General features: G+C 39.6%; 1 protein-coding gene across 1 annotated transcript; it reads right to left on the bottom strand.

The window, feature by feature from the left end:
* Window positions 1-18,601: 18,601 nt before the first annotated feature.
* Window positions 18,602-19,702, bottom strand: LOC145995108 (zinc finger MYM-type protein 1-like). The gene has a single exon (XM_083131644.1). It carries the CDS (start codon window positions 19,700-19,702, stop codon window positions 18,602-18,604), a length of 1,101 nt encoding a protein of 366 aa, XP_082987770.1.
* Between the last annotated feature and the right edge of the window lie 201 nt (window positions 19,703-19,903).

Raw genomic sequence — 19,903 nt, forward strand, 5'->3', positions numbered from 1 at the left:
CGACGCAGACTACGAGGATGATGAAAAGAATTTTCCAGAAGCTGATGATGATGGTGGAAATCAGAAAATGAGGGAGATACTAAACGAAATATTGCTGGAGCGCGTTAGGGAAGCAAGAATGAAAGGTGGGAGAAAGAAACACAAGAAAGCTCGGAAATGACCAGAGCCTTGTTCACTGGGGGAAGAAAAAAACTGGTAGCTTATCATCATTATTATGTAACGCCACTTACTTACTTTGCCTTACGGAATCGGGACTGTCTCAAGTCATAATTCATATGTTTGATATTTTTAACAATAGATGTCAGGGGAATTCAGTTTTGTTTTATGTTTAATCTCGAACAAAGAGAGAGAGTGACGCTCAGTCAGGTTCGCGAGACAATGTGGCCGAGTGTGCGTGGTAGCCGTGCATCGCGTTGCATTGCAGCAAATTTGTATATAAGCTCTTTTCAGTGTTGCCAGAATACGATACCTTTTTATTTGGTTTGGTTCATTTTCTTTTTGGACAGTTCGGTTTCTCTATGGGTTTACCTTGTACACTTCTGTTCAGAGAAACTGGCACACTCGTTTGAATTAAAGATCAGCTTCGGAGCCGATCGAGTGTTGCAGTACAGCCGAAGTAAAGGTTCGGGAAAACAGCACTCTGCCGTGTTGCTTACCACTAAAGTTTTTCACCGGATGCAGGGAATTTTCTGACTTGCCGAGTGAAAAGATGCGGTTGCAGGAGAGCCTTGCATTTTAATTATTAATGCAATGCATTGTCCAATTTTAAATTATATAGCCTACTTTTCGTGGCACCCGTTTGGTAGAAAAATAAAAAAAAAATTTGACGACGCGGGGAATCGAACCTAGGATTTCAGCTATTAGAGTGATTTCTCCTGAAGATTGCACTTTTACCTGGCCGGTTCTAAACTTTCAATGTCCCTTCTCTATAATTACATTAATTTGAAAGCAATACGTTTCATGGTATAGTGTCTCTATGCTGTGCACACATTGCTCTTAGACTATAAGTTAATGTTGTGTGTGTATATTAATGAAGACGATTGAAGACGTGCTTTTATGAAAGGTTAGTGTTTCCAACCCCTAATAATCTTCGTGCTCTAGCTTCTGTCAACATAGCAGATTCTGATATGTGGCGACGAATCTTATTAAGTCAATGGCACATACATAATTATATTTTTAAACTAACTATTTGGCGAAGAAGAGTGATTTTTCAGGAAAATATGAAGACATTCATCCAGCCTGTACTGATATTGGGAGCTTTATTACACTACTTTCGTGTTTAAATTACAAGCTAGAAAAGCAGATTGCATACGTAAGAGAAAGTAACGAAAGTGCTCCTGAAGTCACGTCATTCAGCCCGTGATAGATATTCTTATTGCCTTGGATTGTTTATTTTCTCCCGTCCGCATCTTGAATGACAATTTGATTTATTTTATGTTAGCGTCGCTTTTCTTCCACTTTTAGTTAATCGCGACGAAGAAGATAAATGATGATATGGGAAAATTGATGAAGGGACACTTGCAAAGAACACCTACGTACAGGTCGGAATTCGAACCCAGGTCCTCTTGGTGAACGTCGACGTTGCTGTACGTTAAGCTAGGGAAGGAGGTAATGGAACCACCATTCACTCCCCTCTTATTTCAAATGCTTATGAGCTTTCCCCAAGCGAAGGGATTGAGGTAGGTTTTTCTTTTAGATCTCGAACATATTTTCCAGAATTTTTTTTCCTGCCATCCTCTTTTAAAATTGGATAATGCATTGCATTAATAATTAAAATGCAAGGCTCTCCTTCAACCGTATCTTTTCACTCGGCAAATCAGAAAATTCCCTGCATCCGGTGAAAAACTTTAGTGGTAAGCAACACGACAGAGTGCTTTTTTCCCGAACCTTTACTTCGGCTGTACTGCCACACTAGATCGGCTCCGAAGCTGATCTTGCCAAAATACCTAAACGACTGTTTTCTCCTTAGTGTTTGAAATATAACGCAATCGCATTCAATCCATTATGTTATACATTGGCGGATTTCAAAGGAAGATGACATTATTAAATCCAAACGAACAAAAAGGAAAGAGAGAGCAACATAAAATAAAACTCCTCAATAATATCCTTTCCAAACAGCCAAAGAATAACAAGAACAAATTCACCACTAATAGGCTACTTGCTACTGCATCTATTTGTATTTTGACATTGAATGTATCACCACCGAATCCGGGACTTCTTGATTAATAATAATAATATAATAATAATAATAACCCGTGGATCGACAGTAGTGTTGCACAAGGGACGAGACGGGACAGGCTTTTAAAAATTCGAGACGAGACAGCATTTCCACGAGACTCCACGAGACGAGACAGGCCAAAGTCTCGTCTCGTGGGCAACACTAATCGACAGCCCTTGAACGGCCTAGGCAGATCTCCCGACTGCCAGTCTCCCTCCCATATTCCTACCTAGAGGTATGGAGATCTTCAACCAGTAATGGGGTGACGTGGAGTCAGCACGTCGACCCCCCAGTCGTTATATGATCGGATTACGCTACTCACAATCGTGGGTTGCCACCGGTCCTATACACAGGCCGAAACCCGAGAGATTGAACCCAGGGAGACTCGAACCCATGACTTCCCGTAGTCGGAACCCAAAGCACAGTGCCTTAGACCGCACGGCCACGGAGGAGGACGCGACATCTTGATCCCTCAGAAATAAATAGGCTAAGTCACATGATCTTAGAGTCTACCTCGGACCTTATTTGCACTTGCGTAGACGTTACGTATATCATCATGCTAAATACAGTGCGTGCATTGTAAGAATTCTATTATTATTTTATTAATCAAAAACAATTATTTACACTTGATTAGCAAATAGGAATATCTTAGTAATGAATGATGTATTCGATTCCTGTGTCATTAATGTTTCATATTATATTTCAGAGAGGGGAATTTTGAATGTTCTTACGCTAAGGAACCTTTGTTCTATAATGACAAGTGGTACTAACCCATTCCACCCCTTTACCACTCTCCCATCTCCGAAATGCGGGGACTTGATCGCCACCACTGAACAGAAGCCTTAACGAAAGTCTTGCTCTTTCCCCCAAACATCAAGTTTCATATCTAACTGGTGTCGCACAAGTCGCAGAATGGTTGGTCGGTTGGTGTTTTAAGTCCACTTTATGCACAGAAAGGCTAATCGGGACTGGGCCTACAGTTTAAAGTGGGATCCGAACCACGCTATGTTGCTCCACAGGGTATCGAACCCGGAACCACTTGATTGCAAGGCGACGACATTACTACTGTGCCACCGGAGAGGTCCACTTTTACCGTTGGATAAGATTCTAAAAACGAGAGTATGACAGGGAAAAACTGTGCCATGCCAGCACGGATTGTAACCTTTTCCTTCACACAGTGCATTTACCACCGCATACACACACACATACGATTCTGCTTATCACAGTCAGGAGCGGCGCCAGGGGAGTGAGAAGGGGTGCTTGCACACCTCGTAATTTTCTTCCAAAACCCCTTCAACACCAATTTTCCAAAACCTATTTCCATCCGAAAATACTGTTAACTCTTCACAGAGAAAGAAAATTTAGATTAATAAAAACATAGTTTCTGGTCATCAAACATTTATAAACAGGTGGCAAGAAAAAAGTTATCCACCAAATAAATGCTCTTTAGTAATCGAAGGCCTTTATCAAAGTATTTGGTCGAATATTACCAAATTTAGTAAATGCTACTAATGTATCTTTTGGTTTACAATTACTAAACGAGATTAACCAAACATGTTTTGTTAATTCAAACAAATATTTTCTTTCTGTGTTGCGGTGTCATTTATGTTATTCCTACAGCGCCTTGAATAACGTAGTGTGGAAAACGACCCAAGAAACTGGTTCCCTAGACGGATGAGAAACATAGATGGCAGTGCGATCAATGTCGGTGCTAATTTTCTTATGAAAGTAATGCGGCTTTGTTAGTTTTTGGAATATATTATGTAGATTTCTTTGTCTTGAAAGGCGGTACGTGAATTGATGGAAACAGTTATATTTGAGGAGGGATTTGCAGTCACGAAATGGCATTAATTTGGAAAGAAAAGTAAAATAAAATTAATAAATAAATAGCATGCGTAACACAAGGAGAAACATCGTAATGTGATTCCGGACGTCAGGTCTTGGACTGTGTATTAGAGTTTATTTTTCTATGTTATTAGAATATAAATAGTATCCTGAGAGATATTTCATACCGAGGCGACAAACCACAAATGTCGCTTGAAAGCGAGCAGTCGGAAATCAATGCAGCCTTTCGAACCGTAGGGACACAAGCTCTGACTGCACCGTTTCCTCAAGGAGATTTTAGACCAAAGCGACACGCGACAAACGATACGAGGATTTCACACCAAAGCGACACGGGTCATTCGGTCCAAGGCAACTTTCATACCGAAGTGACACATGTTGCTTGGAAACGAGCCAATCAAGAGCAACATTTCACATCGTAGCGGCATGACGGGAAGCACAGGCCAGCGTTCGGTTGGTGAAATCTTCCAGCGATAAGTGTCGGGTGCCGCTTGTCGCTTTGGTGCACAATCTCACTAAAGCAAGACACTCATTGCATCGCGTATGCGCGAACAACAAACCACGGCAACATGTTGCAAGCTATTGAGGAAATGTCCCAGTTTGAGCGACGTGTGGCTTATCGTGTCGCCTAGATCTGTTGTTGTAATGTGCGGTTTATCGTGTCGCCTATCTGTTGTTCACCATGTCGCTTGTCACTTAGTTGGGAACTCCCCTGTAGCGCGTCGCTTAAGTCTGAGCACCCTTCCTTTAAGGAGCTTTCCGACCGAAGTAGCAAGTACCACGCGAATACGCCATATGAACGTGTCGTTTGCTGTTTGGACCCTCATGTGCAATAAATGCTATTTTACAGTCTGGAAGTGTGTGTCACTAGTGTGACAGTGTGAACATCCCGTGTCGCTTGTCCCATTGGTTTGAAAGTTGCCTTACACTCATGTCGATGGCACTAAGAAAGTTTTGTGGGGTTCCCCTGTCGTTTCATGCAATCATCATTATCATCATCGCCGCGATTAGTTTAAATCGGAAGAAAAGAGACAGTAAATATCAAAAATATAAATGCTTCAGTATGTATATCTTTAAAAGAAATGATGATGATGATAATAATAATGAACCTAATTCATACACAAAAATTTAGTTGCCAAGAGCATTCCACGCGTATTTTTTCTCCCATATTATTAACGAAAGTATGACGATAACAGGACCTGGTCGACTATCTAGAATGTTCGTTAATATCTTCGCGACCACTATACCAAATATCATAGCAATTATCACATTCATAGAAATGCTTCATGTAAAAGAATCGGACGTTGCAGCGAAAACTCAATTTACTTCCATTATAAGCAGTCGAATACCAAGCACCGGGTTCAACACCAGCGCCTCTAGCGGATCATTTTCGAGTGGAACCAGCCAGAGAGCGCAGAACCGTGCGCGTTTTCCACACTACGTTATTCAAGGCGCTGTAGTTATTACTTATGAAAATCATGTCTTCATATCGAGCGTATTGCAGACCACCCTTATTGTATTCCAAACAAGCTATTGATACTAATCTGAAAGGAAAGCTATATTTTCTTCCCTGTGTTACATGTTGTTCTTGGGGTCATAGCAAGCAAGCAAAAAATAATTAATCAATCACTAGTAATTTTCTATAAATAGGTCCTAATTATAAAACATAATAACAAAAAATATAATAAACAATTTTGTTTAACCGACTGTTTATTTGCATATATTCATAAACACATACTAGTGGTAGCGTCGTCGCCTTGTAAATAAGGGGTCCCGGGTTCGATACCCGATGGGGGCACAAGTGGTTCGGATCCCACTTTAAACTGTAGGTCCAATCCCGATTAGCCTTACTGTGCATAAAGTGGACTTAAAACATCAAAATCAATCAATCATAAACACATACTAAAAGCTGATGCAGTGGTCACTGGCGTACGCAGGATTTTTTTTCGGGTGGGGTTGGAATTGTAGAGATGTGTATGTAGTACATACTTGCTTTTTAAGAATACACGACAAGATATTTCGTATTTTTACAACTTCCCACTCTCAAAAATGGCAATGGGGGCCGGGTGCATTTTAAGGGTAGTTTACATTCATCACTTTGGATTCTCCCTAAGTTCCTCTCTGCTTTTATTTGAAAATGTTGGGTTTCTCAAAATTTCGGAGGGTGCTGTGCCGGATCTACAAACCACAAGACCCCGCAGTGCGGGGGGAGAGGGGGGGGAGCAAGCAAGGTGGATTGATTTAAATCAGGTTGATTTAAATCAAGATTTAAATCAGGTGATTTTTTTTAAAGAAAATCACTTATTTAAATCACTTTAAATAAATCATTTATGAAATAATGTGCGTAAGTATTTTGTAGATATCACAATCACTTTTGGTGAAAGTACATTAATCTCGTAATCATTTAATGGTGTTGATTATGCTCTAAGGAAGGAAAATATAGGAAATAAAATACATGTACTGATGGTGTGAAGCTCATACATGTATCTTGATTTAAAATTCAATAATTTTTATAGGTAAAAATAGCGATTTGTGTAGAAAGTATACAAAATACTGAACATGTTAAACCATAAATAGTGTCATTATCATTAAAATATAAATAAACATGGCAGCTGATATTTTTGAAACTATCATTAAAAAATTCTCCAAAATTCAGCTACAAAGACTATAAAAATATTGATTGATTGATTGATTTGTTAAATTAAGTCCACTTTATGCACAGAAAGGCTAATTGGGACTGGACCTACAGTTTATAGTGGGATCCGAACCACTATGTGCCTCACTGGGAATCGAACCCGGGATATAAAAATATTTAAATTAATATTTTAAGTTACACTTATAGAGCAGATCCATAATGTTTATTATCACTGGAAGAAAAGTTACTGAAAATTATTAGTTTCATTAACAAACTCAACAAACATTTCCATAGTAGGTACAGTATCAGAAACAGAAAAATGTTTATTTGCATATAATTTTTTAATTGCTTTAATCAAACTGTTCAAATATTTTACAGGGCCGTTTACTAGAAAAAGTATTTTTTTAAGAAAACCTATACGTATCTATAAGTATGGTGCAAGAAAACAAGCAATTTTAAGCGTGGTTTTTCAAATAAAAAAAAAGTTTTTTAAATAAGAATCATTATTTTTACCCACCATGCGAGCAAGCCATTAATGACTTCTGTTAAATGATGCGTACCACAAAGTAAAGATTATTTCATTTCTAACCGCAAATTTTTCTTTCCTAGCTCTGTGGTATGGGGTATGGCACTACTGGTTGAGTTTGTACTGTAGCTACACATGAGTTAAGGGGTGAAACAGGCCTTACTAGTCCAACACGCGGAACAAGGAACGAAAAGCCCGTGGATAGATCGAAAGTACTGTTTACTTTGGTTGGGAGACATCTAACCTGATTTGCTAACTGGGAGCAATTACAGAAATATTATGAAACAGGTATGGTCCATCATTCCCAGCTGAATTGTTGTCTCGTCAAGCAGCTCTCAAAAGTGACTTAACAAAAGTTTTCATCTGTACGTAAGAAGTACAATACAATTCTACATTCGAACAAGTGTTCTCGGGTTACCAGCCAGGTTAAGTCTATGTTGCCTTCATCTACGCAATAGATTCAACATTCATGGCAAATTTCTAACCCTTCTCGCAGATTACCTTAGCGATCGCCAACAACGTGTCGTTCTTCCAGGAATTGTTTCTAACTCTCTACCTGTCCTCTCTGGAGTTCCGCAGGGTAGTGTTCTAGGACCTCTCTTGTTCATATTATTCGTCGATGACCTTGCCGACCATCTCACAGCTCCCTCTAGCAATTACCTTCGCTGATGACTGTAAAATGTTCAGAGAAATCTCCACTTCCGACGATACTCATCTTCTTCAGAATGACATAAGAACATTTACTTCCTGGTGCCTGACATGGGACCTTACATTACACCCTGACAAGTGTACTACTCTCACTATCTCTCTCAAGAAGAATCTGTTAAAGTCATCTTACTTCATCTCTGGCATCAAAGCAGTATCCTCTCACAAAGACCTAGGCATTGTTTTCGACCAAAAGCTCACATTTGAGGAACATATTTTATGCACCACAAAAAAGGCCATGCGTCTCTTAGGTTTACTCTACCGTTTCTCTGAAATTAGTGACATCTCAGCCCTCACTTTGTACTTCAAATCATTCATCTCCCCAATAATAGAATACTGCTCTCCCGTCTGGTCCATGGCGTGTCCCACTCAGCTCTCCAGAATCGGTTCAGTCTTTCACTTCTTCCTAGCTATAGTCCGTCACAGGGTTCCCTCATTACGTAATTTTTCATATCCGCATCTCTTCTCTTTTCTAACCTTACAAACTGCTTATCAGCGACGTTTGCAGTATGATTTAAGTTATTTATCCAAAATTGTGAATGGCAAAATCCGCTGCAACACCCTTCTTGAGGAATTCCACTTTTGAGTACCTATGCGCACAACACGCAACACAAGATTATTTTATACAAAAAAACGTAGACTAGAAATTCAAAAAAGATCTCTCTTTTACAGACTTGCAGCACAATACAATGATCTCCCCTCAAGTATTGATATATTTTCCTCCGAGTTTGCCTTTCGGTCTTCCATCAGAAGAAATGTTTGTAATTAATATCACATAGTGCCATCATTTACTTATTTTTTTGTTCATTTGCTATTCACTTTTATGTTGTTTTGTTACAATTATTTTTTTATTTATTTATTTATTTTATTTGCTTATTATTATTATTGCTTTCTCATTGTTGACAATTTCAGTGTAAAATGGCCACCTGTGCTGTATCTTGACTTTTCTCAATAAATAAATAAATAAATGATGAGATCAATATATGTTCTTGAAACGTTGGAAGCCAACATAGACTTAACCTGGCTGGTAACCCGAGAACACTTGTTCGAATCAGACTTCCGTGGCGGAGTGGTTAGCACAGCGCGCTACGACGCCAGGAGTATCACCTGCGCATAGGTGTTTTTCGCGACCATTCCTTCATGAATTTCATCCTATGATCGATCACTCATCCTCATCGTAGCGATCAGCCAAACGTGGTAGAAAAGCGAAGCTAAATAACAAAAAAACAAATCAAATCTTTCCCGTGCTGATAATAGCAAAAGCTTTGACAGTTCCTTTCACAAGTACGTGTACTTTATATAAAAGGGGCCTTTAGTAATATCTTGCGGGAGGGCCAAAAGTTTGTAGATCCGGCACTGCATCAGCCCCATCTCTGTACGTCAGTGGAGTGGCTAAAGCTTACACGCAAGTTTCATTGTTTTATACTTTCAACATCACAGCCCCTAAATTTTATTCTGCACCTCCTCAGCACCCCTAGAAGATTAATCTTCGCGCCGCCTCTGTCCGTAGTTCATGAGTTTCCATAAAAGAAAGAATCCGTAGCACTCCACAGAGTGCAAATAATCTATTCGTATCGCGCTACAGATTTGACCATTTTCCGTAAATTCTTCCATATGATTGCATACAGGAGAGAAAATGCCATTTTTTCTATCCGTAACATAGCATTGAGTAAATTAATAAGTCAAAATTTGTTTAGGTATTTTTTAAGTCGACATTATGATCAGATAGGCTGATCAGGACTGGACGTACACTGCAGTTTAAAGTGGAATCCATGCGACTGTGCAAAGTGCCTGGATCGACGATCGAACCTGGAACGCCTTAATTACAATGCAACAGAGTTACTATACTCTGCCATCGGGAGGTTCAGAGACCCCTCCATATACAGGGTGTTTCTGTGACCGTGTTACAGACTTGCGGGGATGATGGAAGGAAAAAAAAGCAACAAAATGAGATAGGGAACCCTGGTCAGAAAATGTCTCAGCCGAAAGTTACAAGACAAAACCTTCGAAGGGCAAGCAACCACGTTCGCATGTGGTTTCAGCATGATGGGACCCCAGCCCACTTCGTAGCTGGTGCTCGTAATATTCTGACGCAGACCTTCCCACAGCGGTGGACAGGGAGAGACGGACCTGTTGCTTGGCCTGCCTGTTCATCTGATCTGACCCCACTCGTTTTTTTTTTTTGTTTTTTTTTGTGGGGACATGTCAAAAGTGTTGTCTTCGAGACACCCGTGAGTAATGTAGAGGAACTCTTGGCAGCCTGTGATGTGGTCCGAACAACTCCTGGGATATTAGAGCGGATGCGACAGAGCTTATTGCGACGCTGTCATGCCTGTATCGAGGCAGGGGGGCGTCACTTTGAACAACTGCTGTTATGGTGGCTGCAGTTACTACTCATTAAAGCCACTGCAGTGATTCTTCTGTGTTTGTTTTTCACTTCCTCAGACATCTTTTATGGTTCCCCTCTGTGTTGACTAGTTTTGGAAACCACCAGCAAGATTGGGGAGCAGATTTCAAGAATAGGGGGAGATTTGTAAATTATGCTAACGAATGATTCGTTTTCGATTTCAGTGAACTTGTGCAGGAGACCAAGGATACGCTTTTTTAGTAGTATACTCTGTCCCATGTATCTCTGGAGCAAGACCGTGCATAGCGGCAGAGGAGGGAGCGGGGGAGGGGTTGAGTCGAGTGGGCAGAGCGCTGCAGTCGCATTCCCTCCTTCATCCAATCCCGTTCCTCTCACATGTTCATTGGCAAGCGCAAGGACTTGTTTTCGTTCGCCTTCTCCAGAGATAACTGAGACAGAGTGTATCTGTATTGTTCTCATTAAGGTTTATTTTTTACTCTTTTTAGAGAGGAAACTTTTTGATGGGGTTGTTTTCAAGAGAGTAAACAGTGAATGTCACTTTTCTTGCCCCTTGGTTAATCGTGGCAACAAACATCAGGACCGAACCAGGGTTTGGATCTGGGACTTCCGTCGTTCGGCGCTGGATTTTGGAACGGTTAAGAAGAAAGAGCATTCACATTATAATTTTAAAAGACCATCATCAGTTCATCATTCATCGTTTCATTAGTAAGTACCTAATGTAGGACACCAAAAATTTTTCTAACCAAAGTCATATAATCTGCCTTGAGGTTTATTGCGCTTGTGCTAAGTTCCTAAAAACCAGAGATTGGAGGCTTTTGTTGCAAATGACTATTCTCGCACATAAGAAATCAAAGTCTTCGCCCAGTGGTCAACAGTAAGGAGATCGAGAGATACACATTGATCACCAATAACTGATAATGCTTTGAGATTTAAAATTTCTCCCTGCTTCAACTTCAGAGCTGTGATTTTGCAAATATCTCGTCTCGAGTTGCCGACGGTACGGTCAATGTGTATTTGTTCGTGTGTGGGAAAATTGTTTTTACATAAGAATAAATTAGCTTGAACTTGACAAAAATCAATCATACTAACGCCGATCATTTTGTCCGTTATCTATCTATCTACAGAGTCCGTCAAAAAAACGTATACACTCTATAACTGATGGTATCTGCGTATTGTTCTTAGAGTTGCATTGAATTATCTGCGGAACATGTAGTATGGTGTTTTCTCAACAGATGTCGGTACCCGTATGGCTCTCTTGACGAACACGTGACGTAAGATAGGAAATCAAAATAGCCGCTGCACGCCTGACGTTTGAGGAACGGAAGCTAATTTTAAAGTAGTGGTTCAAGTTTGAAAATGTCGATGTAGTTCAACGTACATGGGGGGGGGGGGGGGGGGCGTGAGTTTGCAACACAACCTCCAACACGCTTGATAATTAAACGGCTTTGTGATAAGCTTGAGACGTATGGTACCATTTGTGATGTGCACAAGGGAAAATCGGAAGACCTCGTACAGCTACAAGTCCTGCTTCTTCGGCTATGGTCTTAGAAAAGTTTGCAACGTCGCCTCAGAAGTTTGCTACACAACGTGTTCGTGAGACAGGAGTTAGCAGTCCAAGCGTACGACGCATTCTGAAAGCCGCCAAGTGGAAAGTGTACGTACCAAGATTAATGCACGCATTAAATGAGGATGATCCTGATCGCCGCATGGAGTTCTGCGAATGGTTTCAGCGTATGGCAGGTGAGGATGAAGAGTTTGTAACGAAGATTGTGTGGTCTGATGAGGCCCAATTCAAACTAAACGGTACAGTGAATCGTCATAATTGTGTTTACTGGGCACCAGAAAATCCTCACGGCAGTCAATCTCCCAGGGGTGACTCTCTGGTGTGGACTGTCATCTAGGGGTTTAATAGAACCCTTCTTCGTTGAAGGTACAGGTATCTGGAAATGCTACGCACATCAATTTTGCCAGCTACACGTGAACTTTATGGAAACAGTGAGTTCTTCTACCAACATGACGAGGCATCACCACACTATCACCGAGGCGTGCGAGCTTTCCTAGACGAGAATCTGTCGGGACACTGGATAGGACGAAGAGGCGCATTTGAGTTCCCACCACGTTCACCAGATTTAACATCGCTGAACTATGCCTTTGGGGGACCTTGAAGGATGTTGTGTATCGTAGGAAACCACCTACGCTGGAGGCCCTTCGTGAAGAAATTTCAGCAGCATGTGCAGAAATCACCGCGGACACATTGACCAACTTTGTTCAATCAATCATTCGCCGTCATGGTATATGTCTGGCCGCTAACGGCAGCCATTTTGAGCACCTCAAGTAACTTAACATGAAGGTGCAGGACGATTGTATTAAACCTGTGAGCAGGTGCAGAAAGCTTGTATTAAACCTCTGATATGTAATTTTGTTCAGTACTAACACACAATAAAGAATTAGTGTTCGTTAAATTGTGTATACGCGAAATTGGTGTGAGAATAAATATTGATTCACTGACTGTTGCGACATCTAGCGGCATTCGCCTGAAACATCAACATCACACATGCGCACAAGAGTGAGTATAATGGCGTACATGAACGTACGGTTGAAACAACGTGCTGTTATTGAATTCCTCACAGCAGAGGGTTGTGTGTCCGTTGACATTCATCGACGAATGATTGCTGTCTATGGCGACGTCTGTGTGGATGTGAGTACTGTCAGGAGATGGGCAAGGAATCTGAAAGGCGACAATCCTCCCACGACGAGCCTGCATGATCAAGTCTTCAGTGGAGTGTGAACAACACATAACAACCACGGATGCACAGGGAAAGTGTTGATGACCATCTTTTGAGACTGCGACGGTATAGACCACACACAATTTTGGAGCACGGAACCACTGTAAACTCCGATCGGTACGTGAAGACTTTGAAGAAACTCCGCGCACGATTACTGCGAATTAGGCCTGGCAAGGACGCAATTTATTTATTGAGAAATTTTCAGATACAACAAGTAGCCATTTTACACTGAAATTAGTAACTATGAAAAGAACAAAAGTAAAAGTAACAAAATAAAATAAAATATTAATATAAATAAGTCAAGATAGCACAATTAAATATTATTTAGCAACATATGTTCTGATGGTTGACCGAAAGGAATACTCTGTGGAAAATACATCAGCACTTGATGGGAGATCGTTATATTGAGTGGGAAGTCTGTGGAAGAGCGATCCTTTTTTAATTTCCAGTCTATGCTGTTTTGTGTAAAATAGATTTGTGTTGCGTGTTGTGCGCATAGGCACTCGAAAGTGGAATTCCTGGAGGAGCGTGTTGCAACGGATTTTGCCATTGACAATTTTGTAAGGATACCTAAAATCATTCAGTAAACGGCGCTGATAGGGAGTCTGTAAGTTTAGAAAGGACAGGAGATGTGGTGTTGAAACATTGCGTAATGAGGGAACCCTGTAACGAACTATAGCAAGGAAAAAGTTAAGAACAGAATCGATTCTGGAGAACTGAGTGGGACACTGCATGGACCAGACGGGAGAGCAGTATTCTATTATTGGGGAAATGAATGATTTGAAGTACAAGGTGAGGGCTGAGATGTCACTAATTTTGGTGAAACGTGTGACGTTTTTCTGCGCAGATCAGTAATAAAAGTATTACGTTATAAAATCGCGTAGAAAAGCATCACATTCTTCCTCATCAATTCGGTACGCTAAGCGTCAGCCTTTCATTAGGGCTAATTAGTCGAATTGCCGCTAGACCCCCTCAGTGGCATTTCTTGGTTTACGTGATTTCGCATCGAAGGAAAGGTCAGTTGCGAAGGAGCAGTCTCGACTCGATGGAAGCTTGGACGCGTTTGGCAAGACATACCTCCTCCTACTCAGTTGAACTTCGGTAGCAGTGGCTATCGTTATCGAACAAGACAAGAAGTTGCCTTTTATAGACTGCAAGGTGAACGTTACGTGAGAGAATTGGTGTTTCGAGAAATGGAAGCAAGTACCGGCGATGACTACGCGAAGCCCTTTTGACTGTTGCCGATTTTGATCCTTGTTCCTCCACGGACGAAGTGGGACACGCACGATGAGGACGCAATTGGAGAAGTTCGAAGAAAAGGACACAAGTTGCAGCATAGGGAGTTTGGACGTATTCGGATAAGGATCCGTAGGAAGGCGAGGCTCGGCCCCCTTGGTCGCCACATCAAGAAACCGGACAGTCCAATTGGTTCCTTATTGAGGTATGAACTTTTATCGCCATTCGATAGTGAATAGTGAAGTGTCACCGGACGAAAGCAAGAGCACATATCAAGAAATATTGTAAAAAAACGCAATCAAATAAAAAAAAGGGGGGGATTACAGTTGTTTCCTTCGCAATTTCAAGACAACGTCGCGGTTGCTCCCTGAGTAATGTGATGTGACGTTCGGTTACCTTCCTGGTTTACGCAAGGCGGAGTGGGCTCTAATCGACGCTAATTCGGCGCAAAAAAAAAGGAGTGTACTTACGTAATTTCGGGTTGATACTGTGGGGTAGATAGGTACATCACGTAACTTACCAAAACCTGTAAGAGCACCAAAAATAGGGATTTTTCAAAAATGTCATGTGTATGCCAATATCAATGATTAGGCGTTTCTAACCCAAAAGAAACATTTGTACAGAATTGTGTATAGTATACTTTGTCAAATTAGGATTGGTTAAATGGGGGAATGGGTTGATGTTGTTTTATATGGGGTGTAAAAATGTTAACGGTTTGACCTAGTCTATTGTTATACCTTTTGGGGAGTGTTAGACCATTGAATAGACGCTGGTTTCGTCAAAAGAAATGTTGTAACGATGTATTTGTTGTTGATGAGAAAATATTAACCATTCTACAGTTGCGTGGGTTAATATAATAAATTTGACCACGTGTCGCAAATTATAGATTGCAGTACGTATTTATCCTAGGAGATAACTATACCTTAAATTAACGTTTGGTAAACGAGATTGTAGTTATTTGGACACGGAATCGTGGCAGAATTTCCTTTCTAGTTTAAGAAGCTTTTTTTTTGTCGTGCAAAAAAGCAACACTCTTTTGGCTTTAGTACGAACGGTACCCCCTTGTTAAATAGATCGGAATACCCCGATTAGTTGGTTCTCTCACGAGACTGAGGTGACGGTACAAAATACAAATCATTAGCCTCAAACAAACGATTTGTGTAACTGTTAGGTTTGGGTACGTGTAACTTTGATTCCTCGGCCTCTTTACGCGTCTTCCCTTTTGTTCATTATTTGAGTACCCACCTAATTAGTTACAAACGATAGCTACAGTAAACTTAAGAGACGCATAGCGTTTCTTGTCGTACCTGTAATATATTCTTCAAATGTGAGTTTTTGGTCGAAAACAATGCCTAGGTCTTTATGAGAGGATACTGCTATGATGTTATTGCCAAAGATGGAGTAAGATGACTTTAACATATTCTTTTTGAGAGAGATGGTGAGAGTAGTACATTTTTCAGGGTTTACTAGAGGCGGCTGTGAGATGGTCGGTAAGGTCATCGACGAATAATATGAACAAGAGGGGTCCTAGAACACTGCCCTGTAGTACTCCAGAAAGGACGGGAAGAAAGTTAAATAGAGTTCCTGGAAGGACTACACGTTGTTGGCGATAGCTAAGGTAATCTGTGATCAAGTTAAGAAAGTTACCATGAATTTTGAATCTATTGCATAATTTGTAAATCAAAAGACGATGACTGACAGTATCGAAAGCTTTGGCTAGATCAAAATATATAACGTCCAGTTGTGAATTGTTTGAAATACATTTCATAGCATTTGAAAAAAAACAGACTGGTTTGTAAGGCAGGAACTACCAGAAAGAAAACCATCTTGATTTGAGCTTAGGTACGGAGAAACAAATTTATATAGCCTGTCTTTGGAAAGAGTGTGGCATTGCACGGTAACTTGAGAGAATGAAGTTTTTTTTGTTCCAGTTGTGTCTGATATTATAGTTGAACAATAAGTGAGAAGAGAGAAGTATTTATGTTTGGTTCCGCAAATTCAAAGTTCTCATCTTTGCCCTACCTACCAGAAGCGACCCGGGTAAGGTCGGTGTGTTTACATAACACCCATAAATACTGCAGATGTTCGATGCGTTATATTTTTTAGATTTAATTTCAAATCAAAGTTGTATTTTTGCTCTTTAAGTTGTGTTGTTATGTTATTTTACGTTGTGATATTTCTTTAGTTTAGAGTGAGTGAGTGATTCTAAAATTTAGTATGCATCACATAAGGACAAAACACAGGACAGCACACACAGTCCTACGAGGATTATACTGGCCGTAGTTCCAGACACCAGAGCCTCGTTAGTCTGTAGAATGCAGTCCAGGATGTACTCCGTGGACGTGAGGTTGAGAATTGGATGTACTATGTGGAAGGGTTATCCCTTTCGCCCCTTCTTTAGTTTACGCTCGACGATGAGGATGAACGATGGATTTGATTAAATACATTTCACAGCAAAGACAAATTCACTCTGCCATGTTTGTTTGTTTTTATTTTAACAAATGATGATACCTGCATTCCACTTATATTTCTGACAAACTGCTAATTGTTTAAAAAATGTAAAATATATTCACATTCTCATCCGCTAATCATATATTTATGCCGTGCAAATAAGCAATAAATTGGATATTTCATAACTTGAACACATAAATTGAACATTTGAAGCAATGATAGTATCATTCATTTGCATGTCGGAAGTTAAGTTTAAGATGATAGAAGGTATATTTATTTAAACTCATCCTCATACCTATGTGGGAATTATGTAGAAATTAATGAAAATGAACAGTAGTGTTAATCGTGACAATAGATAGCGTGAATAATTTCCGATATGAAGCCTCGCAGCAGTGGTCCTTAACAATCATATGAAATATGAATTGGAGAAAGGTGGAGGAATTGTGCGCTCCTAAGGCTAATTACTCATGGCCGGGCATGTAATGGAGTTAAACGAATTGTAAAGACACATAAATTTCGACTGGAATACTTTCAATCCGTCAATCCTTTTTTCCTTCAGTACAGAAATATATTTTTCTTGAAACATTAATTTAAAACAAAATTAAAGGCGTACAGCCAACTACAAAGATTAATTCATTGATTTCCATTCACTTGATCATACAAGTATAAATTTCACTATCATATGAGATATGTCAATAATATTAATGTCTAATTTTGAAGACAAGGAAATTCACCTATAGTCTAGAATGTCTATTAAATTAGTAAAAACAATAATACTTTAAGAAAGTTAAGAAGTAATGTAGTGTATTTTGTAATAATAAGAAAAAGTTTTAAAGTTAATGTCCATTAATGGAAAATGTGACCAAATGATCTTCTATAAGATAATTTCTAATATTACATTAGCAAGCTCTTAAATGTGGTTCTAAATTTAGATGAATTTTTATTCTTGAAGAGATAGGTAATAGTAGGCAAATTGTCCATCGCTATTTTCATTTTTTTGTTCTACATCCTGTGTTGTTTTAAATAATGGAAAGCAGATGTTGTCCTCTGATTATTTCAATCACCAGATTGGGGAAAACAGACTGGAGGAAAATGGTGATGGGCAATTCGCCTACCATTTCTTTTCCCTACATATTCACACAGTGGCGCAGGAACGTTTCTGATTTGGGGGGGTACAAAGTCCACCTCTTCGTCTGTCCGTGTATGTCTGGTTCTTCATATGTACACACACACACACACACACACACACACACACACACACACACACACACACATATATATATATATATATATATATATAATGATGTCCACAGATTTCTTTCTGGTACATATAACCTAAAACATATGGGGGTGTACATATAGTAGCTTAGAAGAATTATTTATCTGCTTTCAGATTGAAAGTTTAAATGACAATGATGAACCTAAATGTTGCAAATCTCTCAAACCTCATGCATACGTAGTAACATTTATGAATATGTAAGCGAGAATAAAACAACTATTTAAAAGTAAAATGTCATGCTTTGGGTACTGTGATGACTATATTATTGATTAAAAGTTGAATTTGCTACAGAATTTCAATGATATAATCGTTAAAATAATGCAACAATAATAAGTCTCAAATAAGCTATACTTTTTCAGTAGTATTACTGCATAAAACATGGGAAAATGTATTTCAAGATAACCTGGCAATACTGTACATCCACTGCATACACATAAATGGAATGCAAATGTTATGTTGTAATTACACTTCATGAACCTAAACATATTTCAATATTTCAAATCATTTCAATATTTAAGAAAGCAACATGAAAACTGAAGTGTTATTTCCCTGCCTTTACACTTTTCCAAATACACTTTTTCTGTACTCATTGTTAACAAATTCCTTCATCAATACTGCCAGGTCCAAGTTGTCTAAATGGTGTTGATAAGCATGAAGCACACAAAGGTGATTCAATCGTTCTTGGGACATTGTGCTCCTTAGGTAAGTCTTAATCCTCTTCAATGTGGAGAAGCTTCTCTCAGCAGTTGCTGATGTTGCTGGAATTACAAGAAGTTCCTTCAATAATGCCTCAATCAAGGGAAAAAGGTTTCTAGTTTCCTTGTGTAAACTTCTGAATTTTGCTACAACTTGATGGATTCCTCTTATCTCCGAAAGTCTTGAAAACATCTCCATCTCCAATTTCAGTTTTGTTGCTGGAATTCCCCTCTTTTCAGCTTCAGTTATCATAGACTGCTTCCAATTTTCAGGTGACAAAAGTACTAGATTTTCCAGTTCGCAGTAGGTTTTGAAATCAGGCTGATCAAATCTATACGATATTTCTCCACAAATATTATCTAGTGCTTCAAAAAATACTGTTTTGTACATATCTTCAACAGAGGACCACCTATGAGGTTCAGCTGGTTTCTCAGAATGCTCTAAACGTTTGGGTGGACACCGTACTCTAGGTAGCAGCGGTGGAAGTAAATCATAGTCCTCTATTAATTGGTGGACATTATTCCAAATTTTCTGAAATGTTTCATCATTTCGCTTTTCTTTCAGATGATTCAATACTACTTCAACAGCTTCTCTGCTACCGATGACTGTTTGGGAAGACTTCTGAAGAGAGATACTTAGTTTTTCAGTAGGCGCAAAAATTAACTGACAAAGTAAGATTCCAAAGACTGTAGATCCTTTCATTAGGTTGTCAAGAAGACCACGGGCCTTGCTTGAAGAATCACTAGGAGCACTAGAAATGTTCTCGAAGAACGCTAATAATGCAGAATAATTTTCAACTATCGCATGTAAAGCTGACGTACGAACTGACCATCTTGTTGGGCACAGAGGGCGAGGTGAGGTAAACTCCGACACTCCTTCAGCAGCTTTGATGTCTTTGAACTGTGATATTCTTTTTGGGGAATCCTTTAGAAATACACCAATATCATTTATCAAGTTCATTGTGTCTCTCAAAAGAGGGATGGTTCTTGTGGTATCTTGAAGAGCCAAGTTTAAATTGTGGTTATTACAGTGTACAAATAATGCTAAAGGCTGTTTCTGTTTGATTAATGCTTGAACGCCTTTTCTTACACCAGACATGTTAGCGCCCCCATCATAACATTGCCCTCTAAGATGTTCTAAGGGCAAGTTAAATCGCTGCAA

Source organism: Lepisma saccharinum, chromosome 11 (genome assembly GCF_977018435.1).
Source record: "Lepisma saccharinum chromosome 11, izLepSacc3.1, whole genome shotgun sequence".
Classification (NCBI taxonomy): Eukaryota; Metazoa; Arthropoda; class Insecta; order Zygentoma; family Lepismatidae; genus Lepisma; species Lepisma saccharinum.